We start from the raw sequence: 23,945 nt of genomic DNA on the forward strand, positions 1-23,945 counted from the left end.
GAGATGAGGTCTCGCTGCCCAGGCGGGTCTCGAGCCCGCGGGCTCAGGCAATCTACTCACCTCAACCTTCCAAAGGCGCAGGATTATAGGCTGAGCCACCGAGCCCGGCAATCTTTATCTTTTGAAGGCCTGTCTAAGCTCCTAGAGCAGGATTCCCCAACCACCGGGCCAGACACCAGTACTGGTTCATGGCCTGCTAGGAACTGAGCCGCATGGCAGGAAAAGAGTGGTGGATGAGTAAGCAAAGCTTCATCTATATTTATAGCTACTCCTCACTGCTTGCATTACTGCCTGAGCTCCACCTCCTGTCATATCAGTGGCAGCATTAGATTCGCATAGGAACTCTACTGTGAACTGCTCAAATACCTTATGAGCACTTAATGCCTGATGATCTGAGGTGGAGCTGAGTCGATGATGCTAGTGCTGGGGAGTGGTTGCAAATATAGATTAACAAAAGCAGTGAAGTTTGACTGCACACAACCCCTTCCCCCATCTGTGGAAAAATTGTTTTTGATTTTTGCTTTTTTTTTTTTTTGAGTCGGTGTCTCTCTGTTGCCCAGGCTGGAGTGCAGTGACATGCTCATGACCACTGCAGCCTCGACCTGCTGGGCTCAGATGATCTTTCTGTCTCAGCCTTCCAAGTAGCTGGAACCACAGGCACACGCTACCACACCTGGCTTATTTGAAAACTTGTTTTCCACAAAACTAATCCCTGATGCCGGTTGGAGACCACTGTCTTAGAGGACCCACATCATGATGGCATATATTTTTCTGAGTCAGGGTCTCACTCTCTTGCCCATGCTGGAGTGCAATGGCATGATCACAACTCGCTACAGTCTTGACCTCCTGGGCTCAGGTGAGACTTCTGCCTCAGGTGCGCACCACCATGCCCAGCAATTTTTTAATCTTTTGTGGAGATGAGATCTTGCTATGCTGCCCAGGCTGGTCTTGAACTCCTGGGCTCAAACAATTTTCCTGCCTCAGCTTCCCAACGTGCTGGGATTACAGCCACAAGCCACAGAGCCTGGACATGGTGTTATCTTATTATTTTCTCTTGCTTGATCATCTTCTTCATATCTATGGGCAATCACAGTCGTTAAGTAAAATCCAATTCTTTTCTACCCTAGACAGTGTCTTGATTCTATTATAGGTTATGGGCCCCTCTAATCCCTGGAAGTATTGAGACAAGCCGGAACATTTTCAAGAAGGCCTTAGATCTAAAGTGACTTAGAGACTAGTCGTTGAAGGAAATGGTAAAGTGAGCATGAAGTCAGAGAAGAAAACTTTTTCAAGGACTAGGGAGAAGGGAGGGTGAGCTATCAAGCTAGAAAAAGGAATCAGGAATATTAGAAGGGAAAGAGAGGGAGAATGTGTGTTGAAGGAGCAGAGAGAGAGAGAGACAGAAAAAACAACAAGTCCAAAGGAAGAAATCAGATTACTTGAGCAAAAAACAAAAACAACAGCAACAACAAAATCCAGAGAACAAAGACCTGCCCACACTTTCTAAGGTTAGCAACATCCACCAGGTGATCTGACAGTGACACCAGGTGGCTGATGAGACCACATAGAAGCGTTGTCTTAAATCATTTTACCCTAAAAAGCCAAGCTTTGTTTTATAAACCAATCCTTAAGTGGAAACAGAATTAAAAGAGGCCTAGAGATCATGTATTCTATCTTCTTTGCATTTAAGGATACTGGGTCCTCAAATTATCAAAACTGATTGACCAACCAACCAACCAACAAACAAAAAATATCATTCAAGAGGGCAGATAGCACTTCATTTTAACCAACTCCAAGGCTCCAGCTTTTATTGCTATTTATTTGAAAAATGAGATCTAAGTTAGAGTTAGTTGCCTCTTAGTCAATAATGGGCAACTAATATTAGAACACAAATTGTGACCATTTATATTGGATCAGTTCAGATGCATAGAAGAGATTATGATATCAACTTAATCATGGGGAACAATGATCACAAACACGTGTATAATACCTTTCGACCTAAAACAGATTATTGAAGAGAAGGCATAATTTGACTAGTATTGCCTGTCTTCCATATTCTTGAAAGCTTAACAAAAAATTATAGATGCCATCTGCTATTTCAGGAGTTACATTAGATGCAGACCATACATTTTTAAACCATCAGTTTTTAAAGAATGTCATGTAGTAGAATCATCATGTGTAAGAGAAAGCAGAGGAATTCTAAATATTTTTGGTGTTTGATATAGTAAAGTAAAATGCAGGGGTCTATTTTCCCTGATTATATCTGAATATGGTTTCATCCAAATTATATACCAAAGGCAGCATTTGAATTAAAAAAAAGGTCACATTTAATATAAGAATGTGAATCAGCAAATATTAGGTAAGAGAAACATTACCCTGAACCTTTATAAAGCAATTCGGCTCTTGGAATGTAACCCAAAATATTCTTGTAGGAAGAAAAAGTGAAGAAATAAAAATATTTGGTGATAGTTATGACTTATAATGGAATATTGAGAACTGGCTCTTTACCTTAAACAAAATTTCTTGCATCACTGTTTGGTAAGTTTTTGAAAAAAGGAAAAACTATGATTTCAAAGAGTGATTTATGTAGTTTGACTTGTTTTTTTTTTTTTGAGTTGGAGTCTCACTCTGTCGCCCAGACTGGAGTGCAGTGGCCGCTCCCGGCCACCGCAGCCTCAACCTGCTGGGCTCCGGCGATCCTTCCACCTCAGCCTTCCGAGTAGCTGGAACTACAGGGGTGCGCTACCACGCCTGACTTATTTTTTGATTTATTGTAGAGATGAGGTCTCGCCAAGTTGCCCAGGCGGGTCTCGAACCCTCGGGCTCAGGCAATCCACTCACCTCAGCCTCCCAAAGGTGCGGGATTACAGGCTGAGCCACCGAGCCCGGCAGTTTGACTTGTTTTATTAGCTAACCCTTTTCAAGCTGTAAAGCCATCTCCTGCTTTGCTTTGGTCAAATTAAATAGGAAAGAAAGAAAAAAATCAAACAAGAAGATAGTTATATTAAGTGAAGTTGATGACCGTATGGAAGAACATTCACTCTTTGTCACTTTTGTGAACAATTTTCCATCTCTGCACATTTGTGAACTTGCCCTCTGAGCACCTCTGTGTATCTACTGACTACCATTGATGTGGCAATGTCTCCCTCATTTGTGATGGGTTGTGATGTGTCTGGGCTGTAGAACAGGTTGCCTAAAGTCACTGGCGGGAGTTTAATCTGTATCTTAGGGTACAAGGCACACAGGGCCAGGTCATCCTGAGGCAATCTTTCATCCCTGGCCCTAGGCTAGTTCTGGAAATCTGGGCGACAGAACACCACAAAATAGCGTGGGGAGAGAAAGGACCCATAGCCTGTCCAGCTTTCCTAACAAAACTCCAGTTTATTTTCATCATTGCGCCCAGTAACTGGCCCAATCGGATGCACACACCAATGACTCTGTTTATAAAGACCCTACATTGATAATGCGTCTGTGCCTGCCTGCATGAATCCTTATCATTAAAAAAACTTGTACAGGGCACAGTTACAGATTCTTCATTGACAAGCATGCTACCTGGCTGCGAATGAGTCTCTGAACTGTTTTTTATCTGTATTGTTATTGAATACAAATATGGTCTTCTTTTTTCCTAAAGGGGCACATGTTAAACAATTTAATATTTAAAAAAATACTTTCCCTTACATAAAAATTATTGTAGTTTGCAAAGTAAAAGGCAGGGCTTCGTTTTTTAGGCAAAAAAAAAAAAAAAAAAAAATTAATAGAGAGGGAGAAAGACATGCATTATCTATTTAACAATCAAAACACTACAATAAAATAAAATCGTGGTATCATAATCATGAGTTCTCTTTCAAATGGTTTGCTCTGAACTAAATTGTGTTCTTTATGTAATAGAATGACAAATTGTTTAATTTGGTATCAATTATTCATGAGCTGTAAATGTGCTGCATCACCAGACCGGGTGCAAGATCATAAACAAATACTGTAGCATGAACAGAAATGCAAGCGAACGGAAGTGGATGTCCGCGTAGATTTTCAACGCTGTTTTGGCTTTCAGGTGATGAGAGAGAGAGAAAGAGAGAGAGAGAGAGAGAGAGAGAGAGAGAGAGAGAGAGAGAGAGAGAGAAATAGAACTGCCGTGGCAGAATAAAAGGGTGAGAAAGGAACCTGGATACGGATTCTCAGGCTCCTTTTCTCCTGTGGATCAGAAACCAAAAAGCAAATCAGGGATTAGACCATAATGTGACAGATATTCCTAGACATTTCCAAATGGGTAGGATAGTATTTCTTTATTAGTGAGTTCGTATGTGAACTCGGTTTTTTTTTTAAAGGTTAGAATGGTTAATTATCCTGAGTCTGAATGTAAAAATGAAGTGGACTTTGACCATCCAGTGAGAGATACATGAGTGATCATCAGACACACGGTATACACGGACTTTTGTTTGCCCTTTTTGTGGCGGGGAAGGCAGGTCTGTGGACATAATGAAGGTGCAAGCCAGGAGGTCCAGTTCTCCTCTCAGGCGCTGAGAGTCTTCTTAGACCTCCCTGGAACAAAACACATTAATTGAGAATGATTTTTTCTTTTAGCCTCAGCCAAACTCTCTCAACGCTACAGAGGTGTCTCTCTCCTTTCTCTCCCTCTCTTCCTCTTTCCTTTCTTCTCCTTCCCTCCCTTCCCTTCTCCTTTCTCTCTCCTCCTTCTCTTCTCTCTCCTACTCTGGGTCTCCATCTCTCCTCTCTCTCTTCTCTTGCTCCCCGCCCCCTGTGTGCAAGGACCAGTGTTCAGAAGAGAGGAACATGGCAGCCCTCCAGGGACCCTGTACAGGTTCCCTTGGCCCTGCAGGGGGCAGACCCCTCCGTATCCCAGCTGGCCCGGCAGCTTCTGGAACCAAGGAGTTCAGAAAGGAGTGATCACCCATTTCCCCCAGCAATGCCTTAAGGAGTCCCGTTCCCATGCCTGTGAGCAGTCGTCTAGAGTTGCCTAAGAAATCTCCAAGAACCCCACAAGATTGAAATCACTTCTCTCAAACGGCAGGAAGCGTCTTCGGTTATTAACTCTACCATCTCCTGTTAGCTAAGCTCATTTGTTTTCCCTCCCGAGAAGAGCTCTTCTTGCGTCTAATCACACCTAATCTTTCTGCAAAGTTGTTTTCTTTAAAAAAAAAAAAAAAACTGTGTAAATCAAGTTTTTGTAAATCTAATCATATATGTTTTATGCATCAGGGGAACTTGGAATGTAAAGGAATCTCATGGTGCATCCTTCTGTAAAATGAAGACTTTGCTCTCTTATTATTCATTTTTTGTAAATCTGAATAATTATTCACTGGGTTGAAGGAGGTATGCCTTTATTTAGGTGCTTGCATTTGGTGTCTTTCCATTTCTTATTTCCAACGAGCCCCCAGATGGGCACATCTTCCACCTTTAGAGGAGAAAGACACAGTGAATCTGTTCCCCTATTTCTAAGTCATAAAGAGCTTCTAAATTCTGTGCCGGCGGAGCATAATGAGTCATAGTCTGATGGAGAAAACCAGCCGAAAACCCTGTCCCTGTCCTGCACAATAAAGCCAGATATCCCACTTCAGACTGTTTTCGTTCTTTTCTTTTATCTTCTCCTTTAGCAAATGAAAAGATGCACAGCATTCTCGATTCCAAAGAGATTGGTGTCTAGTAAAGCTTTATCTAGGGGGATTCCCCAAATTGAGAGACATGAAATTATTCAGCCACCAGGAATCCTGGAGAATCTGGTCTCTGAAGATGAAGCTAGAAATGAGGGAAGGTTTACTGTTCATTTTTCTATTCCGCAGAGACTGCAGGGTCCTGTGGCAAGGAAGGGCTTAGCAGTCAGAGTGAAACCAGATTCCCAACATTTGTGCTGGGGAGCTCACCCCAGAGGGGACCTTTCTTGGGGATATTTTTCTACTCTCCATCCCCTGGGTCCCAATTAAGGGAAATATTTTTTAGACATCTTTTCCCCACGATAGAAAAGCAGGACTCTCCCTTCGTTCATTCGTTCGTTCGTTTGTTCCTTCCTTCCTCCTTTCCCCTCATCTAGATGAGCAAGGCAAAAGGTCCGATATCCGAGAAATGTAATTTTTTTAGTGATAAACTTATCCTACCAGGTTCTTCGTGTTTTAACTCGGGAAGTCCCCGGAGCCTAAATTCCCAGCCCAGCAAAGTCCAGTTAGATCTGGGTTGGGAACCTAGGAATATCCTTCAGTAAAGGGGAAATAACCCAGGGGAAGAAAGACTCGCAGATGGGTGGGCACGGATGTCTGCTCCAGTCCTCGGAAAATGCCTCCGTACGAGGCAAAAGTGGCTGAAAGCTCACTCCATCAAGGGCTTCACGTAGCCTTGGGGAATAAAACACGCCTAGACAGAGCGACCAAGTGCTCTCGATTCCAGCAGGGGGAGCTCTAACTCTGGAAACCGGTCTGCGGTCGCCGCACACTTGGACCGTCCAGGCCTTTCCGAGGAGTTCCGCGTTCTCCGGTGGCAGAGGTGGGTCACAAGGTCCCCAGGGGATGTCGCTGAACCAGAAACAGAGGTCTCCCTTGGCACGGTCCCCGGAGGAGGAAAGCAGTTCATACCTTTATAGAAACACAGCTGAAGAGGCATGTCAGGAGCAGGTGGCGAAGGTCTTACAAAGGCAGCAAGGAAGAAGTCAGGAATGGAAATGAAGTCCCTTTTCTGCCTCTTTCCCCCTCCTCCGCCCCGAGGCATAACTGTTTCTCAGGGACTGCGCTCTGATATGACATCTGCGAAGACAGTTAGCAGGGGGAGCCACACCCCGTGTTATAAAAGCTGCCTGTGGTTGGGATGAACTGGATTGTCTGATAGCATCCGTCAGCCTGGGTCACTGCTTGGTCCCTGATGCTCTTGCTTTGGGCTCCTGGGAAGGAGAGGCAGAAGGCCTTTTTGCCGTCACTACATCCGTGCCAAGAGACTCCACTCCCCATATCTTCTGGGCTTGGCTCAGAAGCTTCTGCAGAGAGAGGAAGGAAGCCCCTCAACAGTCAGACAAATAATATAGAGACCATTCCGGCCCACGAAATATCTGAGAAATAGCTTGGCTCAGGCAGCGTTTTCCAAGCTGTGTTGTGTGGACATTGCGGTCCCTAAGGGGCTCCTGGGTACTTCATGGGGTGAAAATGTTTTGGGGTCGCTGTCAGAGAAAGGCTATATACACTATCCACGAGTCCCCCTACCCCCACAGTTTTTGTGGAAAGAAAGCTTGTTACAAATCCTAGAAGTTCTATGGTTCCAACAGACAAACGAAAACAACTCGTGAGATTTTGTTTGATCCAACATTTCCAGAACTTATCTGACCATGAAACTTTTTTCTTTCTCTCCACAAAGCACCTATACCCCAGGCACTGGTGTCTCACAGAGCACACTTTGAGGAATACTGAGTATGGATACAAGAGCAAAATTCTAGGGGTGAAGGAAGTTCTGCCTTACTATAGATTGGTTCTGAACCTAACTGCTGATATGGTTTTTGATGAGTCACGTAGCCTCTCTGAACCTCAGTTTCTTCTCCTGTAAAATGATGATTCCTCCATTTCTCCACATCTATGTGGCCCCTGGCTGGAAGGGAAATGGCAGATGATGACCAAATATACCAAAAACTTGTGCTTCTGAAGATGACAATTGATCACACATTCCTGTTGAAAGTAGGTTGCAGACTTTTGTCTACAAATGGACCAGATGAACTAAATCATAGGACAAGAGGTTTGTAAATCACAAGCTACTCCTGTGGCTACTTGTATATCTTTCTCTGTCAGCTTTGTGTAATCTACAGAATAGCTGCATGCATCGCTCTCTGCTTCTCACGCGCAAGACTGTATTTTTTTAAAAAAATTCATATCTGAATGCGTTTTAATTGTTGTCATTTATTCAGAAATTTAACAGGGTTTCTACAGATTGCAAGGATTTACAGTCTCCTTTGAGGAACAACATGAACTAGAGTACATGATGGTGGTAGCTAGGGACTGACATTAATGGAATGGCACAAGGTGTAAAGTGGATGACACCTAGAGATTTCATTCTTTCTTGTTTTTTGAGTCAGTGTCTCACTCTGTCACCAAGGCTAGAGTGCAGTGGCACGCTCACGGCCACTGCAGCCTCAACCTGCTGGGCTCAGGCGATTTTTCTGCCTCAGCCTTCCAAGTAGCTGGAACCACAGGCATGCACCACCACACCTGGCTAATTTTTTGATTTTTGTAGAGATGAAGTCTTGCCAAGTCGCCCAGGCTGGTCTCGAACCCCTAGCAGTCCTCTTGCTTCTGCTTCCCAAAGTGCTGGGATTACAGGTGCGAGCCACTGTGCCCAGCTTGTTTATTTCTAAGTAGCTATAAGGACAGCAGTGGAGGTGCCAGAACTTGAGCCAGAGCTTGGAAAAAAGGACAGCAGTGGAGGTGATCAGGTCCTCCATGCTAAAAGGGCATTTCTTCTCTCCCTCCAAATCCCTACCTCTCCTTCACTTGTAGGGGGGAAATGGCAAAAAGAAACAGAATTACCTTAAGTGCCTTTCTTTGGGGTGTTTCATCAGATGACTAAGAAGGAAGATAGAGAGATCTGGTCTTTTAGCCAGATGACACAACTGGCCATCCCCCTGGCTCATGTCCGTCTGCACGTACTTGTTCAGCCATGTTTATGCAACAGATATTGATTGAGCACCTACTATGTGCCAGGTGTTTATTCCCATCAAGTGAAAAGTCCTTTTTTCCAAGCTCTGGCTCAAGTTCTGGCTCCTCTGTGGAGGCTTCCCGACGTTTCCTGCCTTCACTGATATCTGCCAAATTCTAAATTGCTGCCGTTGAGTTTACACACTTTAGCATTCATTATATACAGCCTTGTTGCTGTGGTTTCGTATGGCTGTCCAATAAGAACACATGCTTTGAGAGAGCAGGGGCTATGTCCCAATAATATTTTCCTTGCCCTGGGTGCTCTCGGTGAATAAATACGACTCACCAAATCAGAGCATATAATGACAGACGCTGGGGAATCCTTCAGACCAGTGGTCACCAACCTTTTTGACAGGGACCAGTTTTGTGGAAGGCAGTGTTTCCATGGACAGTGGAGGGGTGGGGGAGGGGGATCATCAGGCACTAGATTCTCATAAGGAGCATGCAACCTAGATCCCTCTCATGAGCAGCTCACAGTAGGGTTTACACTTCTTTTTTTTTTTTTTTTGAGTTGGAGTTTCACTCCATAGCCCAAACTGGAGTGCAGTGGCCTCTCCCGGCCACCACAGCCTCGACCCACTGGGCTCCAGCGATCCTTCTGCCTCAGCCTTCCAAGTGGCCGGAATTACAGGTGTGTGCTACCACACCCGGCTGATTTTTGATTTATTGTAGAGATGAGGTTCTTGCCAAGTTGCCCAGGCGGGTCTCGAACCCGCAGGCTCAGGCAATCCATAGGGTTCACACTTCTATGAGAATCTAATGCCACCTCTGATCTGTCAGGAGACGGAGCTCTGCTCACCCACTGCTCACCTCCTGCTGTGAGGCCCAGTTCCTAGTAGGCTACAGACCGGTACCGGTGCTTGGCCAGGGGGTTGGGAACCCCTTCTTCGGACCACAGGTCTTTGCACCTTGAAGTCCATACAATGTGATTTTTAGCCAATAGGGTATGCTGTGCTGTGGGTGTCCGGCGACTCTGCAACGTCTACTCCCTTTATCTCAGTTGGTGTCAGTTAGTTTCAGAATTAGAGGGTCAGATTTGGGGTTGACTTCTCACTATTTGCTTGATAATGTTGTGCCTTAGAATGTGTCATACACAACAGAATTAAGTACCTTTCTGGGTGGTCTGCATTCATCTCCAAAGGCAACTTCCCCTGATGGGGTCTTTTTTCCTGGCTTTCTTTTTTACTAGTTTGTGGCTAATGATGAGGGCTTTCGTCAGCTGATGTTGCTACAGATGACACCAACACCGTAGGTGGCCCAGGGGAGGATGTGTGTGGCTATGGTGTCTGGGGTCCTTCAGAGAGGCTCACAGGGAAGTTACCGATGTGGGTGCGAACTTTGTGCCTGTCTTACATCTCCTGCTAGCATCTCCCTCAGCCTCGTGGAGGCTCCACTTCTACATGTCCTGGAGCCTGATGGAGCTATTTCCTGCAGCAAGTTTATTTCCTAACTAAGGGGCGGGGGCTGGTAAGTGCTTGCAGTGTGACCCTTTCCAAGCGTGTATTTACATGAAAAGTTGATCGGGAACATCCAAAAGTACTTCATAAAGCCTGAACCTGGATGGTCTTTCCCAATTCCCTCAAATTGTAACCTTTGTGCATGCTTTTACAGTCCACAAAATGCTGTCATGAGCAGGGTCGGGTGAGCTGTGAAAGCTCCATGCATAGTGAGGGAGCAGGGGAGGACAGATGAGATGGCTTACATAGAGAGAGCAGTGGAGGAGCATGGCTGGCACCCACCTGGTTCTTTGGCTTTCCCCTGCCTTGTGTGTGGTCCTGAATCGTGGTTATTGGCGTACAAGTCTCTCATTCTTAGAGACTGAAATATGGCCTTGTGGAAGAGTTTTCAATGTGAAAACCTGAGACTGAAACTGGGTCTGTGCTAATTTCACAAGCAAGTGGTAGTAATGAAAATGATAACAGCTCTGGTGTATCCAGTGCTCACTCTGTATGAGGAATTGTGTTCATATGATCTCACTTAATACTCACAACAGGCTGGGTGCAGTGGCTCATGTCTATAATTCCAGCACTATGGGACACCTTGGTGAGAGGATTGCCTGAGCCCACGGGTTCAAGATCAGCCTGGGCAACTTGGTGAGACCTCATCTCTACAATAAATCAAAAAATTAGCTGGGCGTGGTGGTGTGTGCCTGTAATTCCAGCCACCTGGAAGGCTGAGACTGAAGGCTCATCTGAACCCAGCAGGTCAAGGCTGCAGTGGTGTGAGCGTGCTACTGCACTCTAGCCTGGGCGACAGAGTAAGAGACTCTGTCTCATGCCTGTAATTCTAGTACATTGGGCTGTGTTGTCTTGCTGTGATGCCCAGGAGTTTGAGATCAGCCTGGGCAGCATAGTGAGACCTTGTCTCTATAAAAATAAAAAAAGTTAGTTAGGCATGGTGGCATGCACCTGTAGTACCAGCTACTTGGGAGACTGAGGTGGGAGGATTGCCTGAGCAAGCTTGAGGCAGCAGTGAGCTATGATAGTGACGTTGCATTCCAGCCTGGGCAACAGAGTGAAACCCTATCTCTACAAAACAAAGCAAAACAAAACGAAACAAAAAACAAAAAACCTCACAATAGTTGCTAGAGGCATGTACAAGGGGGATACCAAAAAACCCAGAAGTTATTTATAAAAAATTGTGTATATATTCTTACATATTTAAACTTCAGTCACCTTCAGGGTACTCTAGTTTGGTGTAATACACCTGTTCAGATGCTTTTTCCACTGCTCAAAACAGTTTGTGAGCTTTATTTTGATGCCTGATAGTGTTTCTGTCATTTTTTGTTTCACTTCTTCCACATTGGCAAAACATTTCCCTTGGAAGAATTTTTTTCATCCAGAGAAACAACAAAAAAAGGTCACTTGGGAAGAGATTGGGTGAACAGGGAGGGTGGAGCATGGGAGTCATGACGTTTTGGTCAAAAACTGCTCAACACTTGACACGGTGTGGGCAGGTGTGCTTGTAAATCACCCATCATGAAATGGGCAAACGTGTTGAAAAAAATCTTCAAAAAAATTCACTGAAGCTGAATGCAGCCTCTCAAAACAATGCTAGCTGGTACACTGATACTGATGGGTTCTTAGAACATTTACCTAGTCCGGGGGAAGCCTATACCACAAGGGGCCTGCTCTCCAAAAGGATAATTCTGGTTTTTTGGGGTTCCTCCTTGGATTGGTGCTATTCTGATGGATCTGAGAGCAAGGTTTCACCATCACTAGCTGATACTGCTCAATTGAAAGCCAAGTTTTGTCAGTTTCAAGCCTACAATTATTCACAGCTTCTGTGTTGGTTGTTGAGAGATTTAAACAAGATGACTTAAACAAGTGTCTCGCATGGTGCTAGAGGGATGCATGGTAGGCTCACAATCAACACTAGTTTTCAGCTCTTCCCCTCGAGTCTTGGGATGGAGCCTCCCCCCGCCCTTCCCCCTTTGGGATTCCCTTTAGCATCGTGCTTTGTGTAAGTCAGTCTTCCATAAACATTCATTGGGTTAAATGGAAGTCAAAATTGAGAACAAGGAAAGCAGTCTGCTCTTCTAAGTAGGAAGGGGAAGCCATGGATACTTGAGCAACCCCACTGCAGAGGCTGCTGGCATCAAGGTTGGAGTATAATGGGACAGGGCTCCGGCTTCAGGCCCCAGGCACCACCTCCTGGTTGTTGGCCCATTCCTCTGGCTGTCCCATTTTTTTTTTTTTTTTGAGTTGGAATCTCACTCTGTCGCCCAGACTGGAGTGCAGTGGCCGCTCCCGGCCACCGCAGCCTCGACCTGCTGGGCTCTGGCGATCCTTCCGCCTCAGCCTTCCAAGTAGCTGGAACTACAGGCACGCGCTACCATGTCCGGCTGATTTTTTGATTTTATTGTAGAGATGAGGTCTCACCAAGTTGCCCAGGCGAGTCTCGAACCCTCGGGCTCAGGTAATCCACTCACCTCAGCCTCCCAAAGCGTGGGATTACAGGCTGAGCCACTGAGCCCAGCCCCCCTTTTTTTTTTAAGACAGGTTTTCACTCTGTAACCCAGATCATGGCATGTGCAGTGGCACGATCGTGGCTCATCTTCTGGGCTCAAGTCATCCTCCTGTCTTAGCATCCTGAGTAGCTGGGACTAGAGGTGTGTACCACCACACCTGCCTAAATTATTTTTTTTTAATGTTTCATAGCGATGAAGTCTCACTATGTTGCCCAGGTTGGTCTCGAACTCCTGTGCTCAAGTAATCCTCACGCTCTGGTCTCCCAAAGTGTAGGATTACAGGCATGGGCCTGGTCTTTTGTCCTATTTTGTAAGCATCTTTCTCTCTCTCTTCTTTGTGTTTCTGTATCTGAGGCCTCTGTCTACACTGGAAACTTACGAACAGCTTTCCTAGCACCCATGCCCCAGCTATAGGGGCACATTTACCCTAACTCCTACTCAGCATGGAGTCCCACATCTCAGCACTTAGCACATCTTGTACTGAATTCATCATTACCTCTCCCACTTAGCTACTTTTCGTTTTAAGCACATTGGAATCATTTTAAATAATTACGGTTTTATTGTAAGGACATAGACAGGGGGGTGCCAAAAATATATATACATGTTTTAAGAAGGGAAAAAAGGGTTTTAAAATTGTAATACTCAATAAGATGAATACAAGTCACGTTTGACTCCTGCAATTACAAGAGGTGCTTAGAGTGGTTACCATTAGCGTCCAGACACTTCTGATTACGGTGAACTAAAAGTAATACATAGATAACTTCTCTTAAAATGTGTGTACATTTTTTGGCACCCCCAGTATGTGGGAGAACCGAGTTAAATTATAAAACTGGCAAAACCAAAACCAAAACCAGGCTGTGGGGAAGAGAAACCATAGTGGGTCAGGAAAAATGGGAGCCCAGGGCAGCTCTTGGACATGGACAGTAGGAGCCAGCGTCTTTTTTTTTTTTGAGTTGGAGTCTCACTCTGTCGCCCAGACTGGAGTGCAGTGGCCGCTCCTGGTCACTGCAGCCTCGACCTGCTGGGCTCCGGGGATCCTTCCACCTCAGCCTTCCAAGTAGCCGGAATTACAGGCATGCGCTACCACGCCCAGCTGATTTTTTGATTTATTGTAGAGATGAGGTCTCGCTGCCCAGGCAGGTCTCGAACCCTCGGGCTCAGGCAATCCACTCACCTCAGCCTCCCAAAGGCGCGGGATTACAGGCTGAGCCACTGAGCCCGGTGAGCCAGCGTCTTTTAGCACAGGTGCCGTAGAGGCCTTACTCAGTACCCACCAGAGGCTGTCCCACCTTGACTTGCTACTGAATGGTTGTCCAGCCTGTAGGTTGGGCATCTTTTCTCTCCCTCACCGCCTCTGCTAACTTGTAGCTTCCTCTTCCTCCTCGTACTCACAGTTTCTGCTTCTGCTTAGCTCCAGCACACCTTGACCCTGTGCTAGACAACTTTAGCTCCTGGAATCTTCATGCCAGCTTTAGATCTGACTGGATGCTGCCACGTTCTCTTAGTATTTTTGTGGTCTCAATGAGAGAGAAGCTGATTCCCTGGCACCTCTTTTCTTTTGTTGACCTGCATGTGGATTGAAGACCCTTAGGCCAAGGGCTCACTGACTCAGTCTATCATTCTTGGCCTGCCTTTTTCAAGAATGTTTTAGGCTGGGTGTGGTGGCTCATGTCTGTCGTTCCAGCACTTTGGGAGGCTGACGTGAGAGGATTACTCGAGCCCAGAAATTTGTGACGAGCCTGGATAACATAGTGAGGCCTCATCTCTATGAAAAAATAAAAATAAAAAATAGTAGCTGGGCGTGGTGGCACGTGCTTGTCATCCCAGCTATTCAGGATGCTGAGGTGGAAGGATTGCCTGAGCCCAGGAGGTCAAAGCTAGTGAACCATGATTCTGCCACTGCACTCTAGCTGACAGAGTGAGATCATGACTCAAAAAAAAACCCAAACATGTTTTAATAACCCGAATGTCTTATGTTAACTGAAGTAAACCAGTCATAAAGGGCCACATATCATATGATTCTGATGATGTGAAATGCCCAGAACAGGCAGATCTCTATTTAGAGAAAGTAGATATAGTGGCTGCCTAGGACTGGGGACTGGAGTACAAGGGCTAAGGGCTCTGGAGCTTCTTTCCGGGTGATGAAATGTTCTAATACTGACTGTGGTGAAAGTTGCATACCTCTGTAAGCATACCAAAAGTACACAGAAATAGATGAAGTGAATGGCAAGTGAATTATTTCACTAAAGCTGTGTGGGAAAAAAAAAAGAGTACTTGGTAGGAGTAATTTTCTTTAGAGGGACGAAGGACATGGCAGACAAGCATCCTCCTTAATAGTTTATTTTGATAAATATTGCCATTTTTGTTTTCTTTTCTTTTGAGTTGAGGTCTCACTCTAGGCTGGAGTGCAGTGGCATGATCACAGCTCACAGCAGCCTCAAACTCCCAGGCTCACGTGATCCTCCCGCCTCAGCCTCCTAAGTAGCTAGGACACAGGTGCACCCCACCATACCTGGTTAATTTTTTGAATTTTTGTAGAGATGAGATTGTGCTACATTGTCCAGGCTGGTCCCAAACTCTTGGGCTTAAGTAATCCTCCTGCCCCAGACTTTCAAAGTGCTGGGATTACGGGCATGAATCACCATGCCTGCCCGATAAATGTCACCATTTTTAAACCTGTTTTGCCAAACCAAAACTAGAATTCATTCTGACATTCCCCTCTTTCCAATTAAGTGGTTACCTACTTGCTTGATTCCAGCTATTAGCATGCTAGTTGGGCCTCAGTCTGGATCAGGTGGCTTCCTCTGCTTTTATCATCTGAAACACGAACCTGGCCTTGTGGCAAGTCTCTGCTACTGGGCTCTCAACTACTTGGAGGCCTTTCCCCTCCACATCCTAGCATGCTCCCTGATACCATAACTACTTAAGAAGTTTTCTGAGGCTGGAAGCTATGGTTCACACCTGTAACCTGTAACCCCAGCACTTTGGGAGGCCAAGGTGCGAGGATTGCTTGAGCCCAGGAATTTGAGAACAGCCTGGGCAACATAGCAAGGCCTAATCTAAAAAAAAAAGAAGGAGGAGGAAGAGGTTGCTCCTGGCATGGCTGGCTGGCTGAGATGGAGTGGAGGGATGGATTATTGTCTTTCCCCATGACTACTGGCTTCTTTGAGAAATCCTGCCAGTGACATTAAGAGAGATGGCTCAACAGGAGAATGAATGAGGAATGAGTGGTGTGGTGCATGCCACCATTGCTACCTACTGAAAAATCGAAAACACAGATGATACCGATGCCATTTAGCCCATTACTATTGGAGCAATTATCTGTTGGAGCAGCTGGCAACCTTCAAGGACTCAATTCTGCTCACTGTGACTTGCATTGAGCTTCCCATGGGCCCTGAGGAATGCTACGTTCCTGAGGGTAAGGGCAGACCTAGGGCTTCTTCACACTATCTGGGTCAGTGTTTCCAGTTGTTTCTCTCCAGGGCCAAGCCCTTTGACCAAAAGATTTGGGGCAGGAGGAGGGCAAGAGGATGGGAGAAGGAGGAGAAGCAGGGAGAGGAATAGACTTCTCAGAACAGCGATCGATTTGAAATCTGCAACATCTTATTGATAAAAGTGAAGCCCAGACGGAAGGAAGCAGTTTGATATAGCGCACTATTTGAAAAAAACATGTGCATCTGTTTAGCACAATATACAACATAATGACAGCAATCTTCCCTGTTTGTATCTATTCATCTGATTATACACAGTAACAATTCTTTTGGTTACACATTTATTTACCCAGGGATTTTTTTAATGGATAATAAGTTAGTAAATCAGATAGCATGTGTTCTGGATAATACTTTAGTAAACTGTCTACCACACAAGACAGTTGCAATTCACGTTTTATATAATATCCAATGTTCCATTAATACACATAGCACAATGTGAGGCTATGAGCAGCTCTTCAAGAAGGACAAAGCAGATTTTAATGATTATTTAATACTGTTTGATCTAGACACATATTATGTTGAAAAGCTACAGATTTCAGTCCTGCAATGCACCACAGATGTAACGAGAAATGTAGATGTATTTGAAGTACAATCCAGTGGATTTCTTTTGATGCAGTTGCCATGGCTGTTTGTGCTAAAGTTTCTTGTCTTTGACCCAAGGATAGATACATTAGGAGCTTTTCCTGACTTTTTCTAAATCTGAAACCCAAGTCCTATATATTGTTTCATGTCAAAATAATGAACACCAAGGAAGAAAGAAAGAATAGTACTGTATTTAGCTTAAGCCATTGAACTATGATAATGAAAGTATTAATAGGACTTTCTACCTTTCTGAAGTGAAGATAGACATCAGCAAAATTTCTGGTTCTTTCCAGAATACCAAGTGGACCAGGTAGTCTTGAGGTTCAAGACTGTATTGACTGGGTGTAGTGACTCACGCCTGTAATCCAGCACTTTGGGAGGCCAAGGTGGGAGGATCTCTTCAGGCCAGGAGTTTAAGACCAGCTTGGGCAATGTAGCAAGACTCCATCTCTACAAAAAATAATAAAAATAAACCTGGCATGGTGGTACCTATAGTCCCAGGAGTTAGCGGCTGCAGTGAGCTAGGATTATGCCACTGGACTCCAGCCTGGGTGACAGAGTGAGAGCCCATCTCAAAAAAAGAAAGAAAGAAAAAAAGATTGGAATTGAAGACGGTGGAAGAGCACTGCTAAAAAGAAGAGCTCAATCCTTAACTCTTCACACTCTACTGGGCCAGGCTGCGGGGAAAGTGCATCAGCTACTGTTGCAAGGCCTGTATAACAACCATCTCTAGCAATACTCACTTGCAAAACATTCACGTTCTCTGTACCTCACATAGCTCACAGGGTTTCTCAAGGTCATTATGATGAGATCTGCTATAGTTTTAAGACTACATGATATACTAGTTGGGTGTGGTGGTGCACGCCTGTAGTTCCAGCTTCTTGGAAGGCTGAGATGAAAGGATCGCCTGAGCTCAGCAGGTCGAGGCTGCGGTGGCCATGAGCGTGCCAGCCTGGGTGATTGAGTGAGACTATGACTCAAAAAAAAAAAAAAAAAAAATTACATGATGTATCTTATTTCAAAGAAAATTCCTGTGTCAGATTCCCATTGCTTGCCACATTTGTAGTGAACTATTGGAAACATACATACATCAGGATCCTTAATATTCAATGAGTCCTGAATGAGGACCATTTGCAGGCATGCCCTGGCTGCTTCAAGGGTAGAATCTAAACGTTCAATCTGATCAGATACAGAAAACAGAAAGACCTTTCTATTTCCCTCATGGTGTGGCATGGGACAGTATCATTAAAGATGGACTTGTTGACTGGTGCTCAGACTTCACTTGTTCTTGCATAATGCTGCCAGACAGCTGGTTGACCTGGGATTCTTCATTTTTTCTTTTTGAATTGGGGTCTCTGTTCCCCAGGCTAGGGTGCAGTGGTATGATCACAGCTCATTACAGCTTTGATCTCCTGGGCTCGGGTGATCCTTCTGCCTCAGCCTCCTGAGTAGCTGGGATTACAGGCACTATGCCACTATGCCCCTCTGTTTTTTATTTCTTTGTAGCGATGAGGTCTTGCTATGTTGCCCAGGCTGGTCTTGAACTACTGGGCTCAAGCAATCCTTCAGCCTTAGCCTACCAAATGTTGGAATTACAGGTATGAGCCACCACATCCACTGGATTCCACAGTTTTTAAAAGGTCAATTCCTTGGGATAGAATAAAAGACACTGGCTATCTGAGCAACTTTCTTGAAATAATTTAGCAAAATTAAATTTGTTTCAGAAAATGCAAAAAAAAAAAAAAAAAAAAAAAGAAAAAAAAAGAAAGGAAAGGAAACTGGTCTAAATGAGTATCTATTTCCCAAGCATTTTTCACATATTTTCTTATCTAGTAGGTACAATTACCTTATGAAGTAGATATTATCATCTCCTGTCTCCAGATGGGGAAATAGTATAATTAGTCAGAGGCAGGACCACTGTCTGAATCCAGCACCAGCAGACTCCAAAGCTTGTGATGTTCGTACCAGTGCATCTTGAACTGCACAATAGCATTATCTGGGGGTTAAACATCCACTACTGATCCTGCTCCATTCCCAGAGGTTCTGATGTCATTAGTCTGGGCTGGGGCCAGGGCATCAGTATCTTTGTTTTTTTTCTAAAAGTCAGAAAACCAGATTTTTAAAAAAATTTCTAAATCTCTGCCACAAATTTCTAACGAGTACCGATAGTCACCTGCCACACTCGCACCAGGTTGTCTGTGTAGCCAGCAAACAGAGTCTGGCCGTCAGCAGACCAGGCCAGAGAGGTGCACTGGGGTGGCTCTGCCTTGCTGCTGGTACTGATGACTTCCTGCTTCAGCTCATCTACAATGATCTTGCCCTCCAAGTCCCAGATCTTGATGCTGGGGCCCGTGGCCGCACAGAGCCAGTAGCGGTTGGGGCTGAAGCACAGGGCGTTGATGATGTCCCCACCGTCCAGCGTGTACAGGTGCTTGCCCTCGTTGAGGTCCCACAGCATGGCCTGGCTGTCCTTGCCTCCAGAAGCACAGAGGGATCCATCTGGAGAGACCGTCACGGTGTTCAGGTCGCCCGTGTGGCCGATGTGGTTGGTCTTCAGCTTGCAGTTAGCCAGACTCCATACCTTGACCAGCTTGTCCCAGCCGCAGGAAACAATGATGGGGTTGCTGCTGTTGGGTGAAAAGAGGACACAAGACACCCACTCTGAGTGGATCTCATCCTGGACGGTGTATTTGCAGACACCCAGAGTGTTCCACAGCTTGATGGTTTTGTCTCGGGACCCGGAGCCGATCTGCCGGTTGTCAGAGGAGAAGGCCACGCTCAGCACATCCTTGGTGTGGCCCACACATCGTCGCGTGGCGGTGCCCATTGTGAGATCCCAGAGGCGCAGGGTCCCGTCCCAGGAGCCCGAGAGGGCAAACTGGCCGAAGGAGGAGATCACCACGCCGCTCACGAAGTGCGAGTGGCCCCTCAAGGCACGCTGGGGGCTGCCGTAGTCGGTCTCGTCCCTGGTGAGCTTCCACATGATGATGGTCTTGCTCGCGAGGCGGACAGGATCATGTCCGGGAACGGCGGGGTGGTCGCGATCTGCGTGACCCAGCCGTTGTGGCCCTTGAGGGTGCCACGAAGGGTCATCTGCTCTGTCGTGGTGGCGGCGAGTGCGAGCGTCGCCGCGGCGACGAGGATGGCACCGGATGGCTCACAGAGACGAGCACCACGACCGCACTCGCCGCGGCCCTGCGGAGAAAAAAAGGGGCATCAGTATCTTTAAGACGCTCACCCACCCAGGGATTCTAACAAACAGCCAGGTTGAGAACTACTGGATTCTTATATCGTACCACCCACAAAGTTACAACCCGCCATAAGGCACACACCTTCACCTGAATCACATATACTGTAATCAATGAATACCCTGCTCTCTATACTGCAGGCCATACAATAATAAGTGGACGTCCTTGAACGCAATTAATTATCGTGTTATAATAGGCTTTCTACAAAGCCTTTAAAATTTTTTTTTTAGAAACAGGGTCTTGCTCTGTCACCCAATCGTAGCTCACTGCAGCCTTGAACTCCTAGGCTTCAGTGATCCTCCTGCCTCAGCCTCCCTAGTAGCTGGGACTATAGGTATGTGTCACCAAGCCCAGCTAATTTTCTTTTTGGTTATAGATAAGGTCTCACTATGTTGTCCAGGCTGGTCTCAAACTAATGGCCTTAGCTGATCCTCACACCTTGAACTCCCAAAGTGCTAGGATTATAAGCATGAGCCATCACACCTGGCCCAATTCAACATCTTAAGCTGTTTTGAAGAAGTTCATTGAGCTGTATTCTGGTAGTGGTTATATTGTACCAAGACACTAAAGGAACTCAAGAAAGGCAGTGATCAAATGAAGCTGTATCTTTACAAGGTAAAAAATGGGGTTAAAGCTTAAAACTTGGATATTTTCCATGGTTAATTTCTTGTGTTCATTATTATGATCTCAAAACTCTGATTAGATTAGATTTTAAAATTTCAATAACTACAATCTAGCTCTTTGTTCTGGTGCTACACAGGCCCATTCTGTGGATGGAAATGGTAAAACCCAAGCCTAAGATTTGTTTTTTGTCTGTTTTTTTTTTGAGTTGGAGTCTCACTCCATAGCCCAGGCTGGAGTGCAGAGGTGTGCTCACAGCCACCCAGTGTTGACCTGCTGGACTCTGGTGATCCTTCCGCCTCAGCCTTCCAAGTAGTTGGAACTACAGGCTGTCAAGTTGCCCAGGCTGTTCTTGAACCCATGGGCTCAAGCAATCCCCTTACCTCGGCCTCCCAAAGTGCTGGGACTACAGGCTTGAGCCAACGCACCCGGCCAGTCTAAGATATTAAATGTGAACTTATACTTAAACCAGAATCAACATCTTTAAAGACATTTTCACTTTTTAGTCCCATGGGTACTTTCTTGTCACTTTTGGTCCCATGGGTACTTTCTTGTCATTGATTTTCCCCAAGGTTATTTATAAGACACAAAAATCGTAAAAACAACAACAACAAAACAAACAACAGCAACAACAACAAACAACACTCATCATCTAAGAGTTAAATTATGCAAGCGATATAGCTGTGGTTAGAAATATTATTGTTTGTTGGAGGAAATGCTTCAAAATGCTAACAGTTATCCTGTTGGTTAGTGGTATATGCAAAAAATACACAAACTAAGCCCCAAAACTTTTTTGAGATTCTTAAAACTGCTTATATCCATGGTCCTACTTATGATTCTTTCCAAAACAATGGCTCCGGGTCATTTTTCAGGAGATTTTTTCTTTTTCTTTCTTTAAACAAACAAACAAACAAAATCAATTTGCATTTTAGTTCAATGACTTGCTCTAATAAAAGTCTTTTATTTTAAACATATGGGAGTAGAGATTAAAAACATGAGCATTTTTGTTGAAAATCCTTTTTAAATGAACAAATATGTTTCAAAGCTCTCTCAGACCTGAATTTCTTTGAACTACTCTGTTTTATATATATAATTTTTTTTACCTGATTTTGAGTCTAGATTTCATTGAAAAAATAAACGCAGAAGCATTACGTGTGGTTTAACAAGGAAGAAAGTAAATGAAAATAAGGAGGCTTAATTCCAGCAAAAAGCTTTCAGTACCACATGGTGTATATATCAAGGACAGGTGCTGGTGCCAGAATGCCTGTGGTCGGTCCTAGTCACGTGACCTGGGCACATTACTTCACCTCATGTTCCTCAATTTTTTTCATCTACAAAATGGGACTAATATTTAACAATGTCCTAATAAAGTTGCTGTGAGGATGAAATAAGTTACTATATGTAAAGAGCTTGGACTACTACCTGGAAGTGCTCAGTACATGACAGTTCTCCTAAATAGAATGCATACTTTGGTCAGGGGCAGAGTTAGTAAAATTGGGCAAAGTCTAATGTGGGAAGTTTGCATTTTTTTTTGAGTTGGAGTCTCTGTCGCCCAGACTGGAGTGCAATGGCCGCTCCCGGCCACCACAGCCTCGACCTACTGGGCTCCGACAATCCTTCCGCCTCAGCCTTCCGAGTAGCTGGAACTACAGGTGTGCGCTACCACTCCTGGCTAGTTTTTTGATTTATTGTAGAGATGAGGTCTTGCCATGTTGCCCAGGCGGGTCTCGAATCCGCGGGCTCAGGCAGTCCACTCACCTCGGCCTCCCAAAGTGCGGGATTACAGGCAGAACCACTGAGCCCGGCCAGAAGTTTGCATTTTTTAAAGAAAAGTTTCTCTCTTGTTATTGAGTCTTTTCTCTGTCTCTCTTTCTCTCTTTCTTTCTTTTTTTGACAGGGTTCTCACTCTGTCACCCAGACTGGAGTGCAGTGGCTCAATTTCAGCTCACAGCAGCCTCAACCTCTGGACTCAGGAGAGCCTTCCACATCAGCCTCCTGAGTAACTGGGACTATAGGCATGCACCACCATGGTTGCCTAGTTTTTTTATTTGTTGTAGAGATAAGGTCCAGGCTGATCTCGAACTCCTGGGCTCAAGTAATACTACCGACTCGACTCGGCCTCCCAGAGTGTTGGGATTATAGGTGTGAGTCATCAAGTCCGGTCTTTGCCTAGGATTTCTCACCCCGTCTCAGCTTTAGGGTACTTCTTAGATCTCTATCAGTTTTTATTTAACTATATTGCATTAGATTGCAATACTTTCCAGCAAAATTAAATATTTGAATAAAAATTATCTTCAGATTCTATATGTTAGACCTTTGTCAGATATACACTTGGCAAATATTTTTTCCCAGTCTGTGTGCTGTCTCCCCGCTCTCTTGATGGTTTCTTTGGCTTTGCAGAAGCTTGCCAGTTTGGTGCAACTTATCTATCTTATCTCTTATGGCATGGGCACTTGGGGTTTTGATCAGAAATTGGTTACCAGTCTCAATTTCCATAACGGTATCTCCTGCATTTTCTAAAGTTCTTATAGTTTGAGGTTTTGCATTCAGGTCTTTGATTCATTTAGGGTTGATTTTTGTGTGTGGTGATAGGTGGGGTCTTGTTTTAATCTGGCATATGGTCAGTCAGTTTTCCCAGCACTATTCTCCTCTCTGTGGTTGATGGTGGAGCCTTTGTCAAAGATGAGTTGGTTGAGAAATTGAAGTTTTGCTTCTTGAATCTCTATTCTGTTCCATTGGTCTATGTGCCTGTTCTTGTACCAATAACAGGCTGTTTTGATTATTGTAGCTTTTTAATAAAGTTAAAAGTCTGTGAGTGTGATACCTCTTGTTTTGTTTTGTTTTTTCCTGAGGATTGTTTTGGCTATTTGTGGTCATTTATGTTTCCATATGAATTCCTGTATTATCATTTCCAGGTCTGAGCAGAATGCTGCTGATGATTTAATGGGTATTGCATTAAATTAAGGAACTCAAATGTGCCAAAAGAAAAAAACAAACAGCCCCGTTATAAAGTGGGCAAAAAATATGAATAGATATGTCTCAAAAGAAGACATACGAGCAGCCAACGGATACATGAAAAAATGGCTCAGCCTGTAATCCCACGCCTTGGGAGGCTGAGGTGAGTGAATTGCCTGAGCCCGCGGCTTCGAGACCCGCCTGGGCAACTTGGCAAGTCCTCATCTCTACAATAAATCAAAATGAGCCAGGCGTGGTAGCACGCGCCTGTAGTTCCAGCTACTTGGAAGGCTGAGGCAGAAGGATCGCTGGAGGCCAGCAGGTCGAGGCTGCGGTGGCCGGCACTGCACTCCAGTCTGGGTGACAGAGTGAGACTTCAACTCAAAAAAAAAAAAAAAAA

General features: G+C 44.9%; 1 protein-coding gene across 1 annotated transcript; it reads right to left on the reverse strand.

The window, feature by feature from the left end:
* Positions 1–18,848: 18,848 nt before the first annotated feature.
* Positions 18,849–19,926, reverse strand: LOC103256196 (receptor of activated protein C kinase 1-like). The gene is given in 2 exon segments (XM_008054097.2): positions 18,849–19,718; positions 19,721–19,926. Coding segments are annotated over 2 exon segments (939 nt in total). The 5' UTR covers positions 19,815–19,926; the 3' UTR covers positions 18,849–18,873.
* Positions 19,927–23,945: the final 4,019 nt, after the last annotated feature.

This window comes from Carlito syrichta, unplaced genomic scaffold (assembly GCF_000164805.1).
Source record: "Carlito syrichta isolate Samal-C Ts95f unplaced genomic scaffold, Tarsius_syrichta-2.0.1 Scaffold289032, whole genome shotgun sequence".
Lineage (NCBI taxonomy): Eukaryota > Metazoa > Chordata > Mammalia > Primates > Tarsiidae > Carlito > Carlito syrichta.